This window comes from Lissotriton vulgaris, chromosome 5, assembly GCF_964263255.1.
Source record: "Lissotriton vulgaris chromosome 5, aLisVul1.2, whole genome shotgun sequence".
NCBI lineage: Eukaryota > Metazoa > Chordata > Amphibia > Caudata > Salamandridae > Lissotriton > Lissotriton vulgaris.
Genome location: NC_141693.1, coordinates 230,995,991 through 231,015,927, shown reverse-complemented (window position 1 = coordinate 231,015,927; position 19,937 = coordinate 230,995,991). Strand labels below are relative to the sequence as shown.

The window sequence follows — 19,937 nt, the reverse complement described above, 5'->3', positions numbered from 1 at the left end:
AGGTAGTCGTTGCTGGAAGCAGGAAGTGGGGCAAAGTGGCTGTACCTGTTGTGCATTTTCACTGTGTCACTGTAACTTAAGTTCTACCTACCCGCATCTCTTCCGATTATTCACCTGTTCAGTTATTTGGGCTTCGTTTACAGCATCCAAAAGGTGAATGAACATAAGCATCACCTTTGCTGGCCATTTAAAATTGTCTAAGCACCTAAGAATGTATTGAACGCATACCGTACCCAGTTACTCTGGCAATTCCTCAATTATCCTTGGAGTTTCATCCAGACACATTGGCCCTGTTTCGAAGTTGAAATGTCCAGACGAAGCACACCGAATATGTGGATTTACTGCGGATATCTTCAATACCATGCCGCTGTTAACAATGTCACTGGCCCTATCGGAATTAAGGGCCTACACATAACAAGCCTAGAGTCCATAAAAAATCAACAGTGGAGATTGTAGAACGTCTAAGTAATAATCATAGATTCGGACGCTTTTGGAATAAAATAGCTTTTCCTGAAAGAAACAGCTGTAGTGAGGCTATTATTTCTGGTTAACAAATTCTTCCAAAGTGCTAGCCGAACATGTGCTTCACCTCAGGGATATATGTCCAGGTCAAAGTGAGCGCAGAAAGTGTTCTCAGATTTCCATGTGGCCACCTCTTAAATTTCTTGTGATCAAAAGTTTGCTTATATAGTGCTGTAGATACTGGTTGAAGTCTTTGTTTAAATTCTTCTACACTTCTCTTTTTACATCTAAGTAAGCAGATGTTTGTTTACCAAACTGTAATTAATAACCCTATCAGTCACCTATTTGTTATATTGCATAACTAACGGTAATACCACTGGAGACACAATTTGGACACAGTACCAAAAATATTTTATTTTCTTTACCTAGCAAAACTATTTTATCATTCAGAATATGAAACGTTGTTTCTCGTCACATGAAAAGGACTATAAATTAAAACTTTAGTGAAACAGCTTGAGTTACATGAAAATGAGTTGCTACTTTGTGAGTACACGTAAGATAAGTAAGCAAAACTACCTCCATTTTTTAATACTTTGCAAGTAAGTAAGAGCAATTATATATTGCTTTCTTCAAGTCAGCTGACTCTAGACGCTTGTGAAATTTGCATGTGCATTTAAAAGACTTGCGTATGTCCAACTCTCTTGCCTACTGTAGAACTCCTGACTAAAACAGATGCCTACCATCACCACGGTTTGTTGACTGAAAATAGGAAACTATGTTTTTACAAAAAACATTATGCTTCCAAACTGGTGCAAGCTTATGCATAGGTGGAAAAGGTGTGATAGTTACTTTTAGCCAGTCTGGCTGCTACCCTGTATCGACAAAGCGTTGACGATTATATGTTATATGTTGTTTTAAAAAAAAAACAATAAAAATTATCTATAAAAAAAAGAACGTGTTTGTGGAATGAGCTTGTGTAGAAGGGTAGTCTCCTGATCTATCTAGTACAGATGTAGTTTGCAACGACTGAAAACATTTATAACTGATTTTCTACTATTAGCAAGATTTACTGTAACCTGGTCAGTCGCCTGAAGTTGTCATTGGATTGTTGTTGCTGTGATTAATAGTTTAAGACAATGGTGAGCTGTTTGCTCCTCTACCCCTTTATCATAAAATTTGATTGTAGTGGATCATTTCAATATTTCGGGGCCTGGGGCTTCACAGGTATTTGAGTAGGTTTAGAATAAACAGTACGTATCCCACCTCACCAGTACTGATTTTTGCCATCACAGTTTAGAAGATCACTGTGATTGTAGAAGGTTATTTATTAATTTGTATGACAGTTGCACTTGCAGAGATAGCCAATTTTGCACAATTAACTATTACCCCGGCGAAAACCCAGTACCAGGTCCACAAAAGCATGTTGGAGGTCCAACAAAAGTCCAGAAGACTATATGGGTTCACAGACCCAGGAGAGGGGCCAGGAAGCCTGATATCTAACATTTCTGATTACTACTTGATTGGAACGATAACTTCATTCAGTACTGCCTTATGAACTTTCTCTGCAGTACCCTTTGCAATTTCTTTGATGAGACATATTGAAAATATATAAAATACTCAATGTTTCTTATTACACTTAAAATATTCCAGCCAGGTGTGTCCACAAAGTCTTTTGACTCAAAAATATTTTTTAATAGTACTTTGCTAAATTATATGGCGTGGTGGTTCTTAACCTTTTGACTACTGTGGACCCCCAGTAGATCATTACTCGATTCCGGGGACCTGAACTGAGTCACTTTAGGAAGCTGGGGACCCAAGCCTAAGAAATTTCTATGATTTGAATATCAAAACTATACCAACAAAAAGCCAAAAACAAGTGTGCACCAAAAAAATGCTCAAATATTTAAATATTTAGTTTAATTCACAATCAAATTTGAAACAGTCTTCAAATTTCACTTTTGCTTCTTTATTTGTCATACTTTATTAATTTTATTTTATAAATTTAAATAATATTTAAATTTGTAAAACAGTCACAAGACCACTGAATACGCCTCGAAGAGCCCCAGGGGCCAGACTACAGGTTAAGAACGACTGATGTTGAGCAAAGAAAAATGTTTAAAATAACACCATGATTTACTTAAAAAAAACTCATAGCACACCATTATCTCCATCCTCTCAAGCCCATGAACTGAATTACCTTTCCCTAATACCAAATGTCATCCATGTGGCAGTCCCCTGATTGTCCCAGCCAAGAGCACCTCATGTTGACCATAAATCATGTAGCAAGAACTCAGACCAGGAGTAAGAAAACCATTAAATTATTTTCAATATTTTTGTCGTCCATCTCAAGACTGTTACCAAGAATTCCATCACAAGGCAATTGCGTACAGCCCCCAGCACCCACAGTGGACGGGTAAGTGGTCTTGTCTGAGTTGGTGATGCAATAGCATGCTTCCCACATGTCAGACACATGTAACAGATATTTGAAGCCCGATCCATTTCTGACGCATGACTCATCTGCTGTCTTTGGAAAATCCAATAGTGCAACCTTTAATCCCTGCCCCATGTTAATCTCCTGCATGTTGGTTCCCATAAAAATTTGGGGTATGGATAATCTACCAGGATGCTAGAATTTTGAATGCAGCCATCCGTCTGGCACCACTATTCATTTGCCCTGGGCATGTTAAGATGTGTTCCTAATTCATGCGTATTCATTGTCCGTTTGCTATGCCTCTAATTGGCTTAGGCGTAAGCATACATAGCCTTCTTGTAACAACCATAGCCCTATTGATTAAGTAGCCATATTAAAGACTATGTAGGTTTAAGTTCTGATGATTACAAGTTCAGTTGCAAATTTATTTTTCTGAGGTAAAATAAAAATAGGTGAAATATCTGGTGCTAGCATATAATTTATTTCAAAAGTATGAGTTTGTGTCTTCTTAGTACTGTTCACTATGAGTAGACTGAGCTGTCGTGTAATGCACGTAGGTGATGAGTGATTGACATGGCGACCGTTAGTAAATAAGGAATGTTCATCAATTCTGACAGTCAATTCCGATGCCTTGCGATATTAAATGTGCAAATGCACAACGTGAGGAGGCACATCATTTTTGATGCACATCCTGGGATATATTCTTTGTAAATAGGTGCAAATTTTATGGCGTTTTTACTCATACTGTATCTTCTTGTGGTGCTTGAGAAATCCTCACTCTTTCTTGATGTGGAAAAGGAATCTTTTATGGGTCATGAAGTTCTTGCTGAGTTTAGTAAGGGTGATTATGCCTCTACTAAAGAGCACAGTGGTTCTAAGACTGCCATTAAACAGTGAGATGTGAATAAAAAGAGATTACAGATTCCTCGTATTGACTTGAGACATATGTGGTAAGCCTTAGCCAACTGCTGACAACTAGATATGAAAATAAGTTCCTCCTTTTGGGTACAATCAAACACTCTATTTTATGGTGCTGCACACATTTGTTTACACACTGCTCTAACCAATGTTTTTTTAATTTCTAACAGGCATCTGTGGTCAAGCATGGACACCTCTTCAGTCGCAGCAGTGGAAAACGTTTAGTTCATCATGCACAGACTGTCTCACCAGCAGTCTGTGAGCAGCGAAAGCAGTGGCGGGGCTCGATTAGTGCTTCACCGAAAATGTGAGCCAGGAAGCAGAACCCACATGCAAGCCAAGTGAGTGTAAAACCAAAAATATGTGAATGTAGAGTCAAGAGGGAAGGAGTTAGAACATCTGCCTATGCTTTTATAACTAAAATATGTCGGGAGCTGAAGAGGAATGTTAGAATTCAATGCAGTTGTAAACATTTACTCAATTGTGCATCATAAGGAAACAAAGCATAATTTGGAGACCCAGACTTCTTACTCATTTTTTTATTTCTCATAAAAATGTCTCATACCCAGCCAGTTATAAAGGGATCATGGGTTCTACTCTCTGTATGACACAATGTGCCCCTCTTGTGAACCTGTACAATATACAGATAACATTTTAGTCCAACAAATTCAAACCCATCACGCCATTACAAAAAGAGTCATTAGAGTCTTTTTGATCCATTTTTATCCTGGTTTATAGGTCTTTTCTACGAACAACTTCTATAGACTTAAAGTGGGATTTGTGTCCACCTCTTGCCCATGATTGGATGGGTTCTTCTTGTCCACCTCACTTCTCTGCTCCTGATTTGATGGGTTTCCTCCCTTTCCACCTGTTCGTCCCACTCCCGGAATATTTTGGTCTCATTGTGTTTTGATTGGATGATGTATGCTTCCCTTGCTGGAGTCACACTTTGTATTGCAGTGCACACACACACACGCCCAGTACTGATTAGTAAATGAAATTTCTTATAGCATAAGAAAAAACATTCCATGATGGCTGCAACATTTGCGTGTGCATTCACAATGGCCATCCCGGAATGACTTGCGTTGTTTGGCTTTAAGAAAAATAATTCTAAGATATTGGCCACAATTGCAAGAATTTCTCCCATATACTTCAAATGATGTGTTTTGGGGGTGGGGCCTGAGGTGACATGTCTGCAAACACGCCCTGTGGCGCGTTTTAAGTTGGGGAATTAATTCCTCTTCAATCCTGAGGCTCCCTGGGAACCAACTAGCCCACCAGGTACCTCCAGTATGCGCCGTGGCCGAATGAGTCCTGGACACGTACGCCTTAGTTGACTTCTGGTTGACCTGGCCGAACTGACTCCTCGCCTGGGGCAAATCCCGCTGAGCCAGTTCCTTGTTCAGCAGCTGGCCTGATAAAGATCAAAGAGCAGGACGTGCCCTGACTTTATGGCACACAGTTCCCACTCCTCTATCTCCTTTCCAACTGTTTCTGCCTTTCCTATACAACATGTTCATCGATCTGGGTTGAAGGTTTTATGGTGGGTGTGTCCGGTCTGATCAAACAGGAAACTTAGCATATGTGCAATCGTTTTGGTGGGCTGGACAACGGAAAGTGGGATTAACTTTGACTGTCGTGATTTGTTACTTTTTGAAATGCTACTTGTTCATTGGTTAGTTTGTATGCACCAAATGTAAATTGTATGTTGCCAGAGGCGTAATTTTCGGCATAAAAGACCGAGTTTCGTCCATTGAATTGGTGCAGTCTCTGTCGAACTACCCGTGTGTACTTCGTAGACCTCTGTCCCTGGTTGCAACCAATAAACTTTGGTCTTTGACGTCATCGAGAAGTATCCCGTGTCTCTGCCAAGACAGGGGAATCCGGGGTCTTTGGGTGTTGCCCTGACACCGCTGGGTTAATGTAACAGTTGGGTTCCGAGAAAACCCAGTACCTCAATTGGCGCCCAACGTCGGGCGACTTCAGCGGTACCGGTCCAAGCCAGAGTTCGTGAGGAGCTTTGTGAGAAAATTCCAGAGGTTGGCCAGCCACTTCAGCGACCCCTGTATGTCGACGTGGTTCCGAAGGTCTTTGCTGCGAGGTTTCCCGCGTCCCGACGGCTACGAAGGACTGCTGCCCTGACTGTCGCCCTGTTTTGGAGCCTTAGACGTTTGTAGAGCGAGACGATTGACGGGTCTTCTGGTGACGCCATCGAAAATTCAGTTAAGTATACAGGGAGCGTCTCCTAGTTCTTAGTTTGTTTTGTATCCTTTAGTGGATAGATTTGATTTGGTACCTGCAGGCCCCAAAGCCAAGGGATTCGTGTATTCACAAGCTTATCGATTTTAGATTACCCTTGTTGTTTGAAGCTAGACTAGTGAGCAAGATGCCTGGTTTTAGCAGTCTTAGGAATTTGTTTAGTTGTGGTACTTTGAGGGATTCCCGGTTAGAGGATTCGTGTCCGGTTCCTCCGATCGGAACTCCTACATACGAGTTGTATGTGAAACATGGAGTAGGTCCTATTAGCTACAATGAGATTTGGGTAAAGTATACGAAGAATGACGGTGTCCTACAGTGGCCCCGTTATGGTAGTTTTGAGACAGAAGTTTTAGATAATCTTGAAGTGAGGTTGTTCAAGAAGAAAGCCCGGCCGGCAATGTTTGACTCTTTCCGCATATGGCGCAAAGAAGCCAAGCAGAAAGAAATTAAGTTAGCAAAGAAGAATAGAAAGGGTATGTCAATGGTGCAAGCTGCCGTTGCATACAGAGATGACGAAGAAGAGAAAAATAGTGAGCAGATGCTTAGAGTGAAGAAATTAGCGGTAGACAGATGCTACCCAGTCTTGCCGGTTAAAGAGCAGAAAGACGAAAAGGATCTTGTGAAAGACCCTTTGATGTCGCATTTGCTAAATTCACCACCACCTTATGTGCAGAATGCTACGGCACCACCACCGGTTGTAGCCGCGCAAGCACCTATTGCTTTGCCTCCTGTTATTCCACCACAGCCAGCTTCTTCGTTGGCTGTTGTTCCTTATGCACAGCCTTCTCAAGGGTTGCCAACTTTGCCTTTTTCTGCTACTACTGCCTCTATGTCTGTTCCGACTATGGATCCTACTACTACTACTGTTTCGTCTCCTCTTGTCCTTCCGACTGTTCCTTCTCCTAGACAGCGGGTGACCGCTGCCTTTTCTAATTTTCTAACTCCTTTGTTGGGACAAATGGGTATGTCTCCTGTGAGTGAGCGTAGACAATCGCATAGCCAATTGCCTGATACAGATGAGCGAGTGGTTTTGGACCATATGGCACGTAGATGGGTGACGTATAAGTCCTAGTATGATCTAGAAGGTATTATGGATGTTTTCCGACAATGGGAAGCACCAAAGCAGCGTTATGTTTTTGAGCTAATGTGTGCGTTCCTCCATGAACAATGGATGGACGGATTGGGTAGAGTTCCTGTAGAATTGTCTCGATCACGTTCAGAATTTGCTAAGGAACGATTGTGAATATGCTCGATGTTGAGAGAGCAGTATCGACGCTATTGTCACTTTGTAGCGATGTCCCTACTGAACGGCTGTTTGAGCCAGATTCATCAGTTAGGAGACATGCGCGTCAATATCCGATGCGAGAGGTTCCTCCGGTATGGAGACCTGCTGATGCTGCTGCTCAACCACCGGTTTTAGCGCACTTTCAGCGAGTGTGGGTCCATGTACCATGGAAGCGTGCAGAAGTTCTAGCGCTTAAGCAGACTTTACCAGATCCGGGGAAGAATCCGGCAGGATAATATAAAGAACTTACGCAAACTGTGAGTTCATGTGTTATGAATTTGGCGGATATAGATATGTTGTTTGGGAATGTTGTCCCACAGTCCATCTGGAATGTCATTCGGCATACAGATCATGATAATGAATTGGGCGATTCGTGGGTGAATCTCGTTGCAACAAATGATAGACAAGTTGGAGGTGCTAAGCCTGAAGATGTTATTGCTGAACTTCCTGGTAGAATTATCACTTTCATGAAGACTCTAATGCCTGAGGTCCGTGTTCATTGGGACAAATTGTCAGCCTGTAAGCAGAAGAAAGACGAGTCTGTTTCAGACTTTTTCTCGCGTTTGGAGAAACGTTTTCTTGATTACAATGTTCAGGATATGGCTACTGAAGGTGGCCAGAGATTGTTTGTTGAAATAATTCGTGCACAATCATCTTCCTGAGTTGTGTACTAAGTTGAAGGATTCCGAGAGTGCTTGGCCTGTTTCTACGTTGGCGCAAATTCTTGCTACGGCTCAATACTACGAGAATAGGCGTAAGGATGAGTTAGAGAGAGCGGATAAGAAGACTAAGGAATTGAAGACTAAAGTTCTTCTACAACAAGCTTATCCACCCCGTGTTCATAATCAGCGCGATTATCAGCCGCCTCAACAGTATTCGAGGAACTCGCAAAGAGACGAGACTCCTCAACAACAGCGTATTCAGTATGGGCCTAATCAGTGTGCATATTTCAGAGAAGAGGGCCATTATAAGAACAGTTGTCCGGTTTTGTTGCAACGTGCTAATATTGCTCCTGGTGTTAGAGGTAGAGGTGCTCAACAAGCGCCTAGAGGTAGAGGTCGCGGACAAAATGCGCGTACTTTGCCTCCGCAGAATTCAATGAACAGTTTCGATCAACAGCAGAATTCGTCTGGTAGGTCTACACAGTACTACGTAGATGATTACTATGCTGAAGGTGATGAGGAGCAAGGTTATGATTGTTAGGACAGCCATGGACAAAGAGAGGGAGTTGTTTCAGTTCCGGTAGATCAGAGTGGACCTTACGTGGAAGTGATTGCATCAGGTGTGTCAGAGCCTTTTCTGCTAGACACTGGTGCTACGAAGAGTTCTATTATGCATTCTAAACTCCCTGGCGCACCTTTGTCTGGCTTTAATAATGTTTCTATAGGTTTTTCTGGCGCCCCCGTTATGAATCCGATTTCCGTTCCATTGCCTCTTTCTGTTGGTCCTCGTAGGTTCGAAGCACCCCTTCTTTTGACTACAGGTTGTAATGAAAACCTGCTAGGCCTCGACCTGTTGAAGAGATTGTATGCGACTTTGTACTGTTCTCCGTCAGGAGTACATCTTACTCTAGGTGAGAATGTGATCTCTCCGATATATGTTTCGAAAGATTGTCTTCCACCTGAATTGTCTTCGTTACCGGATTCGTTATGGGCTACGGGTCCAAATGATGTGGGCCTGTTAGATATTCCCCCATATGTTGTGACGCTGAAGGCGAATGCTCAGTTACCGCGCATTCCGCAATATCGTATTTCAAGCGATGGTGAACAAGCGCTTTTGGCAATCATTTATGATTTGATCGACAAGGGTGTTATTGAAGAGACTCGAGGTAATGTGTGTAATAGTCCGGTTTTGCCTGTCTTGAAGAGAACTGATTCTTCACAGCCTCCAGTATATAGGTTTGTTATCGACCTTCGTGAGGTGAACAAAATTGTTGTTCCACAGTTCCCAGTTGTGCCCGACATTACTGCATTATTGACATTCATTTCCGGCTTCTGCTACCTGGTTTTCGGTGATTGATTTGAAGAATGCTTTCTTCAGCATCCCGATTGCCATAGAGAGTAGAGATATCTTTGGATTCTCTTTAGGAGGACGAAGTTTTCGCTTTAAGCGCGCTCCTCAAGGTTATTGCGAGAGTCCATCAATTTACAGTCAAGCTCTGAAGACGCAACTTGACTTGTTGGCCTTACCTGAAGGTGCAGCCCTTATCCAGTATGTTGACGATTTGTTGGTCGCTGCCGATACAGAAGACATATGCAAGGATGCCACAGTGTCTTTGTTGTCTCATTTATCCGATTGCCATCACAAAGTTTCTCTTTCAAAACTGCAATTCTGTCGCCAAGAAGTTACCTATCTAGGTCACCTCTTATCGAAGGAGGGAAGGAAACTGACCCCAGAAAGAATTCTGACTATTGCGAGAATGAGTGTCCCTATGACACAGAGAGAAGTACGTGCGTTTTTGGGTATTAAGTCCTACTGTAGACAGTGGATCCCAAATTTTTCCCTTCTAGCGAAACCTTTGATAGCTCTTATGGTTAAGGATACTCCAAATCCGATTCCTTGGACTGAGGAATGCCAAAAGAGTTTTTCTGAACTACGTAGTGCGTTGTGTTCAGCTCCTGTGTTGGGTACTCCCGACTACAGTAAGCCTTTCACATTGTATGTCCATGAGAGAGAGGGATGTGCATTATCGGTTTTGACTCAACAATTTGGCGGGAAGCAACGCCCATGTGCGTACTTTTCATCAACATTCAATCCTGTGGCTAGAGCGTTGCCGAGTTGCTTGAGAGCAACTGCAGCAGCGACAGTTTTGATTCGACAGTCTGCTGGTTTAGTTATGGACAATACGCTAGTGGTTATGGTTCAACATGCAGTGGATACCTTGTTAAATCGGACGAAGACACAGCACTTGACTAGTGCTCGGTTGTCAGGGTATGAGCTTACGTTGTTAGCAAGCCATGTGCACATCAAGAGGTGCAATACCCTAAATCCGGCTACGTTTTTGCCGATTTCACTTGAGACAGACAATGATAGCGAAGAGCAACACGATTGCTTTTTGAGAACTGAAGAAGAGACGAAAGGGAGGATAGATCTGAGAGATACTCCTCTTCCTGATTGTAATGATGCTTTGTGGGTTGACGGCTCGTGTTTTAAATTACCAAATGGCGATACCACTTCAGCGTATGCCGTGACGACTTTACATACAGTTGTCGAAGCTGCACGTATCCCGTACAATTCTGCGCAAGCGGCGGAATTAATTGCACTTACGAGAGCATGTGTGTTGGCGAAAGGGAAAAGAGTGAATGTGTATACTGATAGTCAGTATGCATTTGGAGTGGCTCATAGCTTTGGACGATTGTGGCGTGAACGTGGATTTTTGACATCACATGGGACGAAGATCCAGCATGGGCAGCTGGTGAATGAACTTCTTGAATCTCTTACGTTACCTCTGCAAATAGCGATTGTGAAATGGAGTGCCCATAGGAAGATTACGGATGATGTTGGTCGTGGTAATGCGTTTGCGGATGAAGTTGCGAAAGAAACTGCTAGGAATGTGACGAGTCGAATGTATGTTGCGGGTCCAGCGAGATGGGTTCCAGAGAAGAGTATGTGTGAAGACACTATTGAGAGCGTGAAGATTATCCAGAGTGAGGCCACTGAGAAAGAGTTGGATGAATGGAGAGAGAGTAAGGGTAGGTTGGATTCGAATGGTTGTTGGACTGATTTGTCGGAGCATCAAAGATGGTTGCTGCCAAACGCGTATGTGCTTCCAGTTGTTACAATGGCGTATGGATTGGCACACATTAGTGTGAAAGGGATTTGCAAATTGTTGGCTCCGGTTTGGCAGAATGTGGGAATACCCAGATGTGCAGAGAATTTGGTCAAGAACTGTATGGTGTGTTTGATGCATAATCCTGGCAAGGGAACTCCAACACCAGCTGGTCATTTTGCTCCTCCTACGTATCCGTTCAAGGCTTTGCAGCTAGATTTTATCCATATGGAAAGATGCAACAACTTAAAGTATGTGCTAGTGGTTGTTTGCTCTTTTTCTAGATGGGGAGAAGCTTACCCCCTTAAGGACAACACTGCTTTGTCCACTGCGAAAGTTTTGATCAAGGAATTCTTCCCTACATTTGGTTTGCCGAGAATCATTTGGAGTGATAACGGAAGTGAGTTTGTGGGTCAAGTGATGAAGAGAGTGTGTGATGGTCTCGGAATTAGGCAGAAATTCCACGCTGCAAATCATCCCCAATCAGCTGGTTTAGTTGAGTGCTATAATGGCACTCTGAAACTTAAGTTGGCCAAAATTCAAGAGAGCACTGGTTTACAATGGCCAGATGCTTTGCCATTAGCACTTTTGTCCACCCGAATGACTGTGCATTCACGAATGGGTTTGAGTCCGTATGAGGTTGTGTTTGGTCACCCGGCGAATGTTTGGGGCGTACCAAGACCGACGAGGTTTAGCGACCTCGAATATCCTGTTTTGCTTGACTATTTGCGTGAATTGACAACTAAAATGAGTGTTTTACGCCAACAGGTATATAACTCTCTTCCACAAGCTACAGAAGATCCAGGCCACGCCTTAGAACCTGGCTCGTGGTTCTTCATCAGAAACTTTCAGCGTACGAAGAACGAGCAGCCCCGCTGGACTGGGCCCTACCAGGTTCTACTTTCTACGAGATCTGCGGTGCGAGTACGTGGGAAACGCCACTGGATACACGGCTCCCACACGAAGAAAGCACCCTTACCTTTGCCGTATGACAAGTGGGTTCAGGATGGTCTCGCAGATTCTGAGACTGAGACAATCCCGAAATTTGTAACGTTCAGTGATGTTCGTTTGATTGGGACTAGCTCAGAACTGGAGAGTGATCGTCTTTTGCAAGCATCAATACCTCCTGCAGATCGATTGGACACTACTGAGCCTCATCTTTTGTTTGCTGATCAAGAGTTACCTGGAAGAAATAGATACAATTTGAGATCGAGAACTAAGGACAAATAAAAATTAATAAAGTTGATTTTTTTTTACTGTTTGCAGGTTAACTTTCTACCAAGGATCTACGTATTTTTGTTTTTCTGAGCTGCCATCCGGTTCTTGCTGCTAGGGTCGCGGTTGCTACCAGTCTTGGGAGTGTAAGCCTGAGACACTAGGTCCTGGGTTCTGTTGGTCCAAGGCAGCCTTCCTGGATTCGGCAGAGGCACTCTCAAGCAGAATCAACCAACCACCGCGGGCAGCAACTTTAGTTTAGGATGGATTTCTTTGAGTTGGAGAGACCTGTGCAGACACTGACTTTTAGAAAACGCATTTTCAAAAGAATGTCGAAGAAATGTTTTTTGATACCATGCATACTTTTACTACTGAGTTTCGTAATTTTCATAGTTGGTTATGTAGCATTTGTTTTTAAAATGACGTCTAATTCCACTGTGCAATCTACACCTTCACCTACTGTTTCCTCTTATTCTTTCAACCCTTTGCCCGAATATGAGGTAGTCAGACGTAAGGAATTCTCCAACAATTCCTTCATACAGCTTTTGCACCAGCATCAGTTAGTGATCAATACAACGAACTGCTGGATTTGTGGTTTGATGCCTCATACAACAGATAAAGGAATTCCTTATTTGGTCTTGCCCTTTAGTTTGAATGGTTCGATTCGCGCTTATAGAACCATGTTCATATATGCCCACAGTGTTGACCCCTTACGTTCACCGAGAGATAATCCGAAGAATAGTCCTATAGCTAGAGGCATAGTTGACATGATTAAAGGGACTAATGCAGTAGAGACTATTCCAAACGATGAGAGGCAAACGTATAGTGGTTGGAATGTAACTGGATATGGAGTTAGTCTGAGTATTAACCAGCGAGCGAAAAGTCCTCTACCGATCTGGATAGTGCCCCATAAGGGCTACTATTGTCTGCAGGGCAACTGTAAGAATCCGAAGGCTCAGTTAGGGAAGAGCGTTTGCGCTGAGACTTATGTGTTTCCCTCTCAGTCTTCCCCAGCGTTCTTAGCTGCTAAGGGTACTTACTTTGTTTGCTATGACAAAGCGTATACATGGTTGCCCGCCGACTTCTCGGGCACATGTTTTGTTTCCTTTCTGTTACCCCCCACTTTTACAGCTGCGTCAGATTACCACAAAATGAGAATTGCTAGAGGTGTCTTTAGCCAAGAGGAGACTGCAGGTCAAGAATTGGGTGATTTCTTTAAGGGTTTTCTGCCGTTCTGGGGACCTATGGCTAACAGTAGGAACATTCGTCAGCTTACGAGAGTGGTTGAGTCCACCATAGTGGAGACCGCCGGTGCCCTTGGTAACCTGACTGCTGAGCTCCAGTCGGATAGACTTATGACACTTCAGAATAGAGTTGCCCTAGATGTTATTCTGGCAGATCGACGGGGAGTTTGTAGATTGATTCAATCGAGCTGCTGCGTTTTTACTCCAGACAACGCTCCGTCAGTCCTCCAGGCCATTTCCAAATTGCACAAGATCTCCGATTCTGTCCACCTGGACAAAGGGGATTGGTCTTTGATGGGATGGTTATGGGGATTGATATCCACTTGGGGTTGGAAGATTCTGATGTTCATTGGTGTGGTTTTGGCGATTCTGTTCATGTTTTGTCTCTGTGTACAGTGTGCTCCGGCTATTTGTGGCCTTTGTGCCTCTTTGTGCGTACGGAAACCTGTCCGGAGAGAAATGCATAGTAATAAGATGATGCTACAACAGCATATCGATGACTTGATGAATATAGATCCGGATGCAGATTAAAATGGGTCTGGGTTTGTTGCCTATGATAGGGCAAAAGGAGGGTCTGTGGTTCCGTGGTCCCGAATTGGGTTCGATAAGTTCCGAAACCCGATTTATAAAGATCGTCGGAAATGGACGATCTTGGTGTCAACAGACCGCAAATGGCGAGTGTAACGTGTCTGAGTGTTTTCGTATGGATCGATATAGGAGAACACTCTGCATTTGAGGATTTAGTTTGAACCCTCGGGTTCCATTTTGTATGTGGCAGCCATCTTGTGTGGTTGCCCTAACATAGGCCCTATGATCGTGGCCGAATGAGTCCTTGACACGTACGCCTTAGTTGACTTCTGGTTGACCTGGCCGAACTGACTCCTCACCTGGGGCGAATCCCGCTGAGCCAGTTCCTTGTTCAGCAGCTGGCCTGATAAAGATCAAAGAGCAGGACGTGCCCTGACTTTATGGCACACCGTTCCCACTCCTCTATCTCCTTTCCATCTGTTTCTGCCTTTCCTTTACGACATGTTCATCGATCTGGGTTGAAGGTTTTATGGTGGGTTTGTCCGGCCTGATCGAACAGGAAACTTGAATGTGCCATCGTTTTGGTGGGCTGGACAACGGAAAGTGGGATTGGCTTTGACTGTCGTGATTCGTTACTTTTTGAAATGCTACTTGTTCATTGGTTTGTTTGTATGCACCAAATGTAAATTGTATGTTGCCAGAAGCGTAATTTTCGGCGTAGACCTCTGTCCCTGGTTGCAACCAATAAACTTTGGTCTTTGACGTCATCGAGAAGTATCCTGTGTCTCTGTTTGCCAAGACAGGGGAATCCGGGGTCTTTGGGTGTTGCCCTGACACCGCTGGGTTAATGTAACAGTATTGGTTCAGAGAAAAGCCAGTACCTCAGCCACAGGGCGTGTTTGCACACATGTCACCTCAGGCCCTGCCCCCTCCCTTCACCACTGTGCAAACCCGCCCTGTGGCACGTTTAAGTTGGGTGATTAACTCCTGACAGTCCCTGGGGTGTAATTAGCTCACCAGGTACCGCCATTAAGCGCCACAGAGCTGCATTGCAAAGAGGTGTAAAAAGGGGCATGGCCTCTGAACACCTCTCTGCAACGCAGCTCCGGATCCGCGAAGCCTCCGTGCATCCCTGAGGGTCCTTGTGGGGCCCCCTGAGCAAGCCTAGGGGGTCAGGGTGTTTCTACCCTGTCCCCTTTTTGTGTTGTACAAGATGGCTGCCAACACTTTGTTTTGGAGTGTTGACAGCCAATTAGCATGCAGCTCGTGATCAGGAGGGTGCCTGGATCCTGCGCACCTCTAGATATCAATATTTTTTTAATTTTGATTTTCTCAGCAACTACTGAACGGATTTACACCATTTAACAAAAAGGGATCTTTCTGAACCAAGGGCTTCCTTTTTGCCAAATTTGGTGTAATTCCTTTTCAGCAGTTCGGGCTGTAGCCGTGTCTAAAGACCCCCTTTTTTCTCAGCCCCTGCTTGGCGAATCACCCCGAACCTTTCGAGACAGGAGCTGACATGAGCGGGCCATTAGTTTAGAACATTTTGCGAAGATTCGTCAATTGGTGCCAAAGATATTAGAATTACACCAAATTAGACAAAAAGGTAGCTTTTGGTCCAGAAAGCATACTTTTCTTTAAATGGTGTAAATCCGTTCAGTAGTTTTTGAGAAATGTAAACTTTACAGATATCGATATTCGAGAACTGTGAGATCTGATTGGCTGAAACCTCATGATCATGAGCTTTTTTCTGATTTGCTGCCAACACTTCAAACCAGGAAGTGTTGGCAACTATCTTGTGACTCAGTACTCAGTCACAATAAAAAAGTGAGAAAAACATCAGTGATGTCATTTGAGATGTCATTAGTGATGTCATCAGTGATGTCACTGACCATTTCATGAGTGATGTAATATGTGACGTCATCAGCAGTGCATTGCGGGGGTCGCAAGTTATAGTTAGCTCAACTAACTATAATGGCCCAATTTCTCTGGTTTTGTATGAGTGAAATGTCCAACTAACTATAACGTCCCTGAAACCTATGTTTTTTTCAGGGAATTTTATATATATATATATATATATATATTTATTTATTTTACGAAAGTTTTCTAAAGTGCTCAGCTACACCTTTGTGGTTTCCCTGTGCTAAAATCCTTTTATGAATTCCCTTCCAGGTGGATATGGGGGCATTTTTGGCCTTAAAGATATATTTTCTGCTCAAAATACCTTTGTGTATCTGCCCTTATATAGGGTTTGTTAACGTAAGGCATAAATTGAGCAGAGTGGATGCTCCTGGTTGGCAAGACTGTTTTGCCTTCTGTTCTTATCGTTGCATCAACTAATGAATTGTTTTTTACCCATCTATCATCCCAAAGGTATCTCATATTCTCAAGTTTGACATATACCCGGTTGCATGCCATAGAAAGAAGTCGTTGTTCAAATGAGTCCTTCACAGGGCAGCCAAAACTATTTTTTTAACCTGTTCCCATTTATGAATCATACCATCTTAGCTAGGGTGTCTTCACACAGTGATTTGTTTTAAATGCAATTCAGGAGTAGTCACAGAAGCCCTCATATAAAAAGCAATTTTTACGGTAGCAAAGGTAAACTCTGAGCCTTTGCAATCACAAAATGGCATTTGTAAATGCAGAAAACTCCAATTGCAATTCGATAACACATTACCCAATCACAATTTGAGTTTGTGAGTAAATACCATCACAGTATTTGAAAGGGGCGTGTAAAGGCGTCCCTTCCAATTACCGATACCTTATGACATGTGTTAATGTTTTGCAACCGAAATCTGGTTGCAAACATTAATATTTTACCACAATGTCAAAGGAGGTTGTAACCATTTACAAATGGGAAGGGGTTCCCAAGGGACCCCTTTTCCTTTGTGAACATAGACAAAAATCTTTGTAGGAACAGGCAGTGGTTTGTGGGACCACTGACTAATCAATTCAATTTCTCTTTATTCGGATATTGAGCATAAATATCCATAAAAGCACAATTTAAAATTACAAATAAATACATTTCATAAGAAAAACATCATACATATATACACTTCAAATTAATATCATACAATATTGGAAATTGATTTACGAGATCTAAAAACATTTTTTTTTTAAGTTGATACACATGCAATGGTTCAAACATTATCTAGTTTTTGTATGGATAGAAAAGCTAGGCGACACTGGTTAAATCCCATCGTTCTCAAAAGGGGCACAATCCATTTTTTCCTTTGGGCAATATAAAATTTACAAAATAATAAGATATGCATATCCGACTGTGTCGACAATTCATCACATGGATATTTTTTTAATTCTTTTGTCCAATCATTCATTTTGGGTGACTAATTAATCTATGTAAAATGTTCATTATAAAACGGGTTAATAAAAACCTATCAAATGCTTTCATATCCAATTTTAAGCATGGTTGGATTTCACATGAGATAATGGTTAGTTGATGCAGTATTACTGTACTTTTCTTCATTTCTACATCATATCTTTTCTCCTCTAAATAGGTCATGCATTGTCGTTTTAATTATTTTCTGGTAATGGACGACATTACGTTAGGATCATCAAAGTAGTCCCTATGACCAATCTCCCTAAGAAAGAATTCAATGTAGGCCAACCATCTTATTTTTCGACTTTTTTCAATCAGCAAAGCATCTTTCAGAATTACACGGTAAAAAACGCACTCCTCCCTTGTCCACACCGATACCAAAGGGGGACTGGTTGGCATTTAATTATATCCTCGATTTAGGGTTGTCCTAATTCCATATGGCAATTAAGTGTAGCAACGCTATCAGGGGCTGCAAGGAGGTAACGCATAAATGAAAAGACTTGACGTTGGCATAGCCCCAAATGCCAGCGCCATACGTTGCTATAGCTACACTCGTTGATCTATATATTTTTTAAAGTTCCACAATCGTTTTTTTCCAATCTTCCTCGCAACATTTTCAACAGCCATAATTGATTTGGCGAACAAGAGTTTGCGAGTTTTAATTGTTGTGTTCCATTCACCATTCTGTGTAAACAATATGCCCCGGTAAGGAAAGGCCGACGTAAATTCCAGGGGTTTATGAATTATGAACATACATTTCTTGTTCTTTAAACCCCTGGGCCCACAGTTCATGCAAAACGTTTTTGAGGAATTTACCATCAAATCTAAACTAGCCATAAAGGTAGTGAAGGAATTAATCATCTGCTGCATGGATAGTCGGGTTCGAGCCATCAGAACTGCGTCATCCGCATATAAAAGGCCAGGCATAGATCTTTTACCTATAAGGGGCATATCCCGACATTCTCCAAGTAAGATCTTTTCCAAATTGTTAATATAAATTAGTAATAGAATGGGGGCTAATACGCACCGTTGTGGTACGCCTCTTTCAATTTGGAAGAGTGTAGTGCGTTCCCCCTCCCTGCCATATCTTACTGTGGCCTGAGATCTCCTATACAATTCTCTCAAGAAGTTAATTATTTTTGTATCCACCTTCAAATTTTCTAGAATCTGCCACAGCTTATTATGCGAAACGCATTTGAAGGCAGATGACAAATCGACAAAAGTTAAGTACAGGGGGTTTTCCCTTGCTTTTGTATACTTGTCTAAAATGATGTGTAAATTAAGTCCCTGTTCTATGGTCCCTAGATGCTGCCTAAACCCATATTGTAGATCACTCAATATAGCCTGATCCTCAGCCCAGACCTGGAGTCTGTTCAGAATAACCCTCCCAAAAATCTTAATTGTAGAGTCAAGCAGGGATATCGGGCGATAACATGCACAACTTACTCTATCCCCTTTTTTAAAGATTGGAATTATAGTTGACTTGTACCAGGAGGATAATATTCCTTCGGTACATACTGCGTTAAAACGTTTGGTGAGGATTGGGGCCCATAGAGGCAAGTAGTGCTTATATATATCAACAGGGACCCCGTCGGGCCTGGGGTTTTTCCCCCCATGCTGACATCTATTCCAGCAATTACCTCATTTGATGTTACTTTGAAGACAAAAAACGTGTTGCTACTTACAATCATCTCATCCTGGGTTCCTGTTAATCCAGTTTCATCTGACTAATCATATAAAATGGTTTAACAAATGGTGTTACTCATAACAAAGGTCATACCTAGGACCAGGTCTTCTCTACGAGACTGCTTAGTGTGTCTCCACTGCAGCCTGTCCTGTGGTCCGACCATTTTTTAATTAATTTTGTCGCTGCTTTCCACTGCTACAACACGGACGAGGCCTCTAAGAGACACCACGAGGGCCTCTCGGCCTTTTCACCTGATCTCTGCTGATATGTTGTCCGATGCCCTCCATAGTTTCCCTTGTCAACTTTCTGGTAATCTAGAGGGGAATCTTATTCTCTTCCAGAAATGGCTTATGGCCAGACTGGAGGTGTTAGTCCCTGAGAAGAAGGCTAAATCCACTGAGAGGCGTATATCCGCCCCATGGTTTACTCCTCATCTGAGGGCCTTACGTCAGGATTGCAAGAAGGCGGAAAGGGCCTGGCAGCGTGTCTATGATCCAGCTGAGAGATTGAAATATAGAGTGGCGACGAGATCTTACCACAGGCAGATCTGGGATGGAAAAAAAGCTTATCTGGAGCGCAGAATAGATGAGGCCGAAAACGCCAGTAAAGAGATTTTTAGAATTGTAAAGGATTTTACCTCTCCCTCCCTAAACACTCCTTCTTACATGCACTCAGAGCTCTGGATAAATCAATTAGCTGAGTTTTTTGTTAATAAAATCAAATCCATTCAGGACTCCTTTCTTCCTACCTGCCCCTTGCCGGATGTTAGCTGTCTGTCCTCCCTGCCTCCTTTGGATGG

General features: G+C 42.7%; 1 protein-coding gene across 2 annotated transcripts in view; it reads left to right on the top strand.

The window, feature by feature from the left end:
* Window positions 1-19,937, top strand: part of RNF224 (ring finger protein 224) — a 103,375-nt gene that overhangs the window by 34,109 nt on the left and 49,329 nt on the right. For both annotated transcript variants that reach the window (XM_086921234.1, XM_086921233.1), the window contains exon 2: window positions 3,982-4,152. In XM_086921234.1, the coding sequence (XP_086777360.1) occupies window positions 4,043-4,152 (110 nt within the window). In that variant the 5' untranslated portion in view covers window positions 3,982-4,042. The remainder of the gene's footprint in view (window positions 1-3,981; window positions 4,153-19,937) is intronic.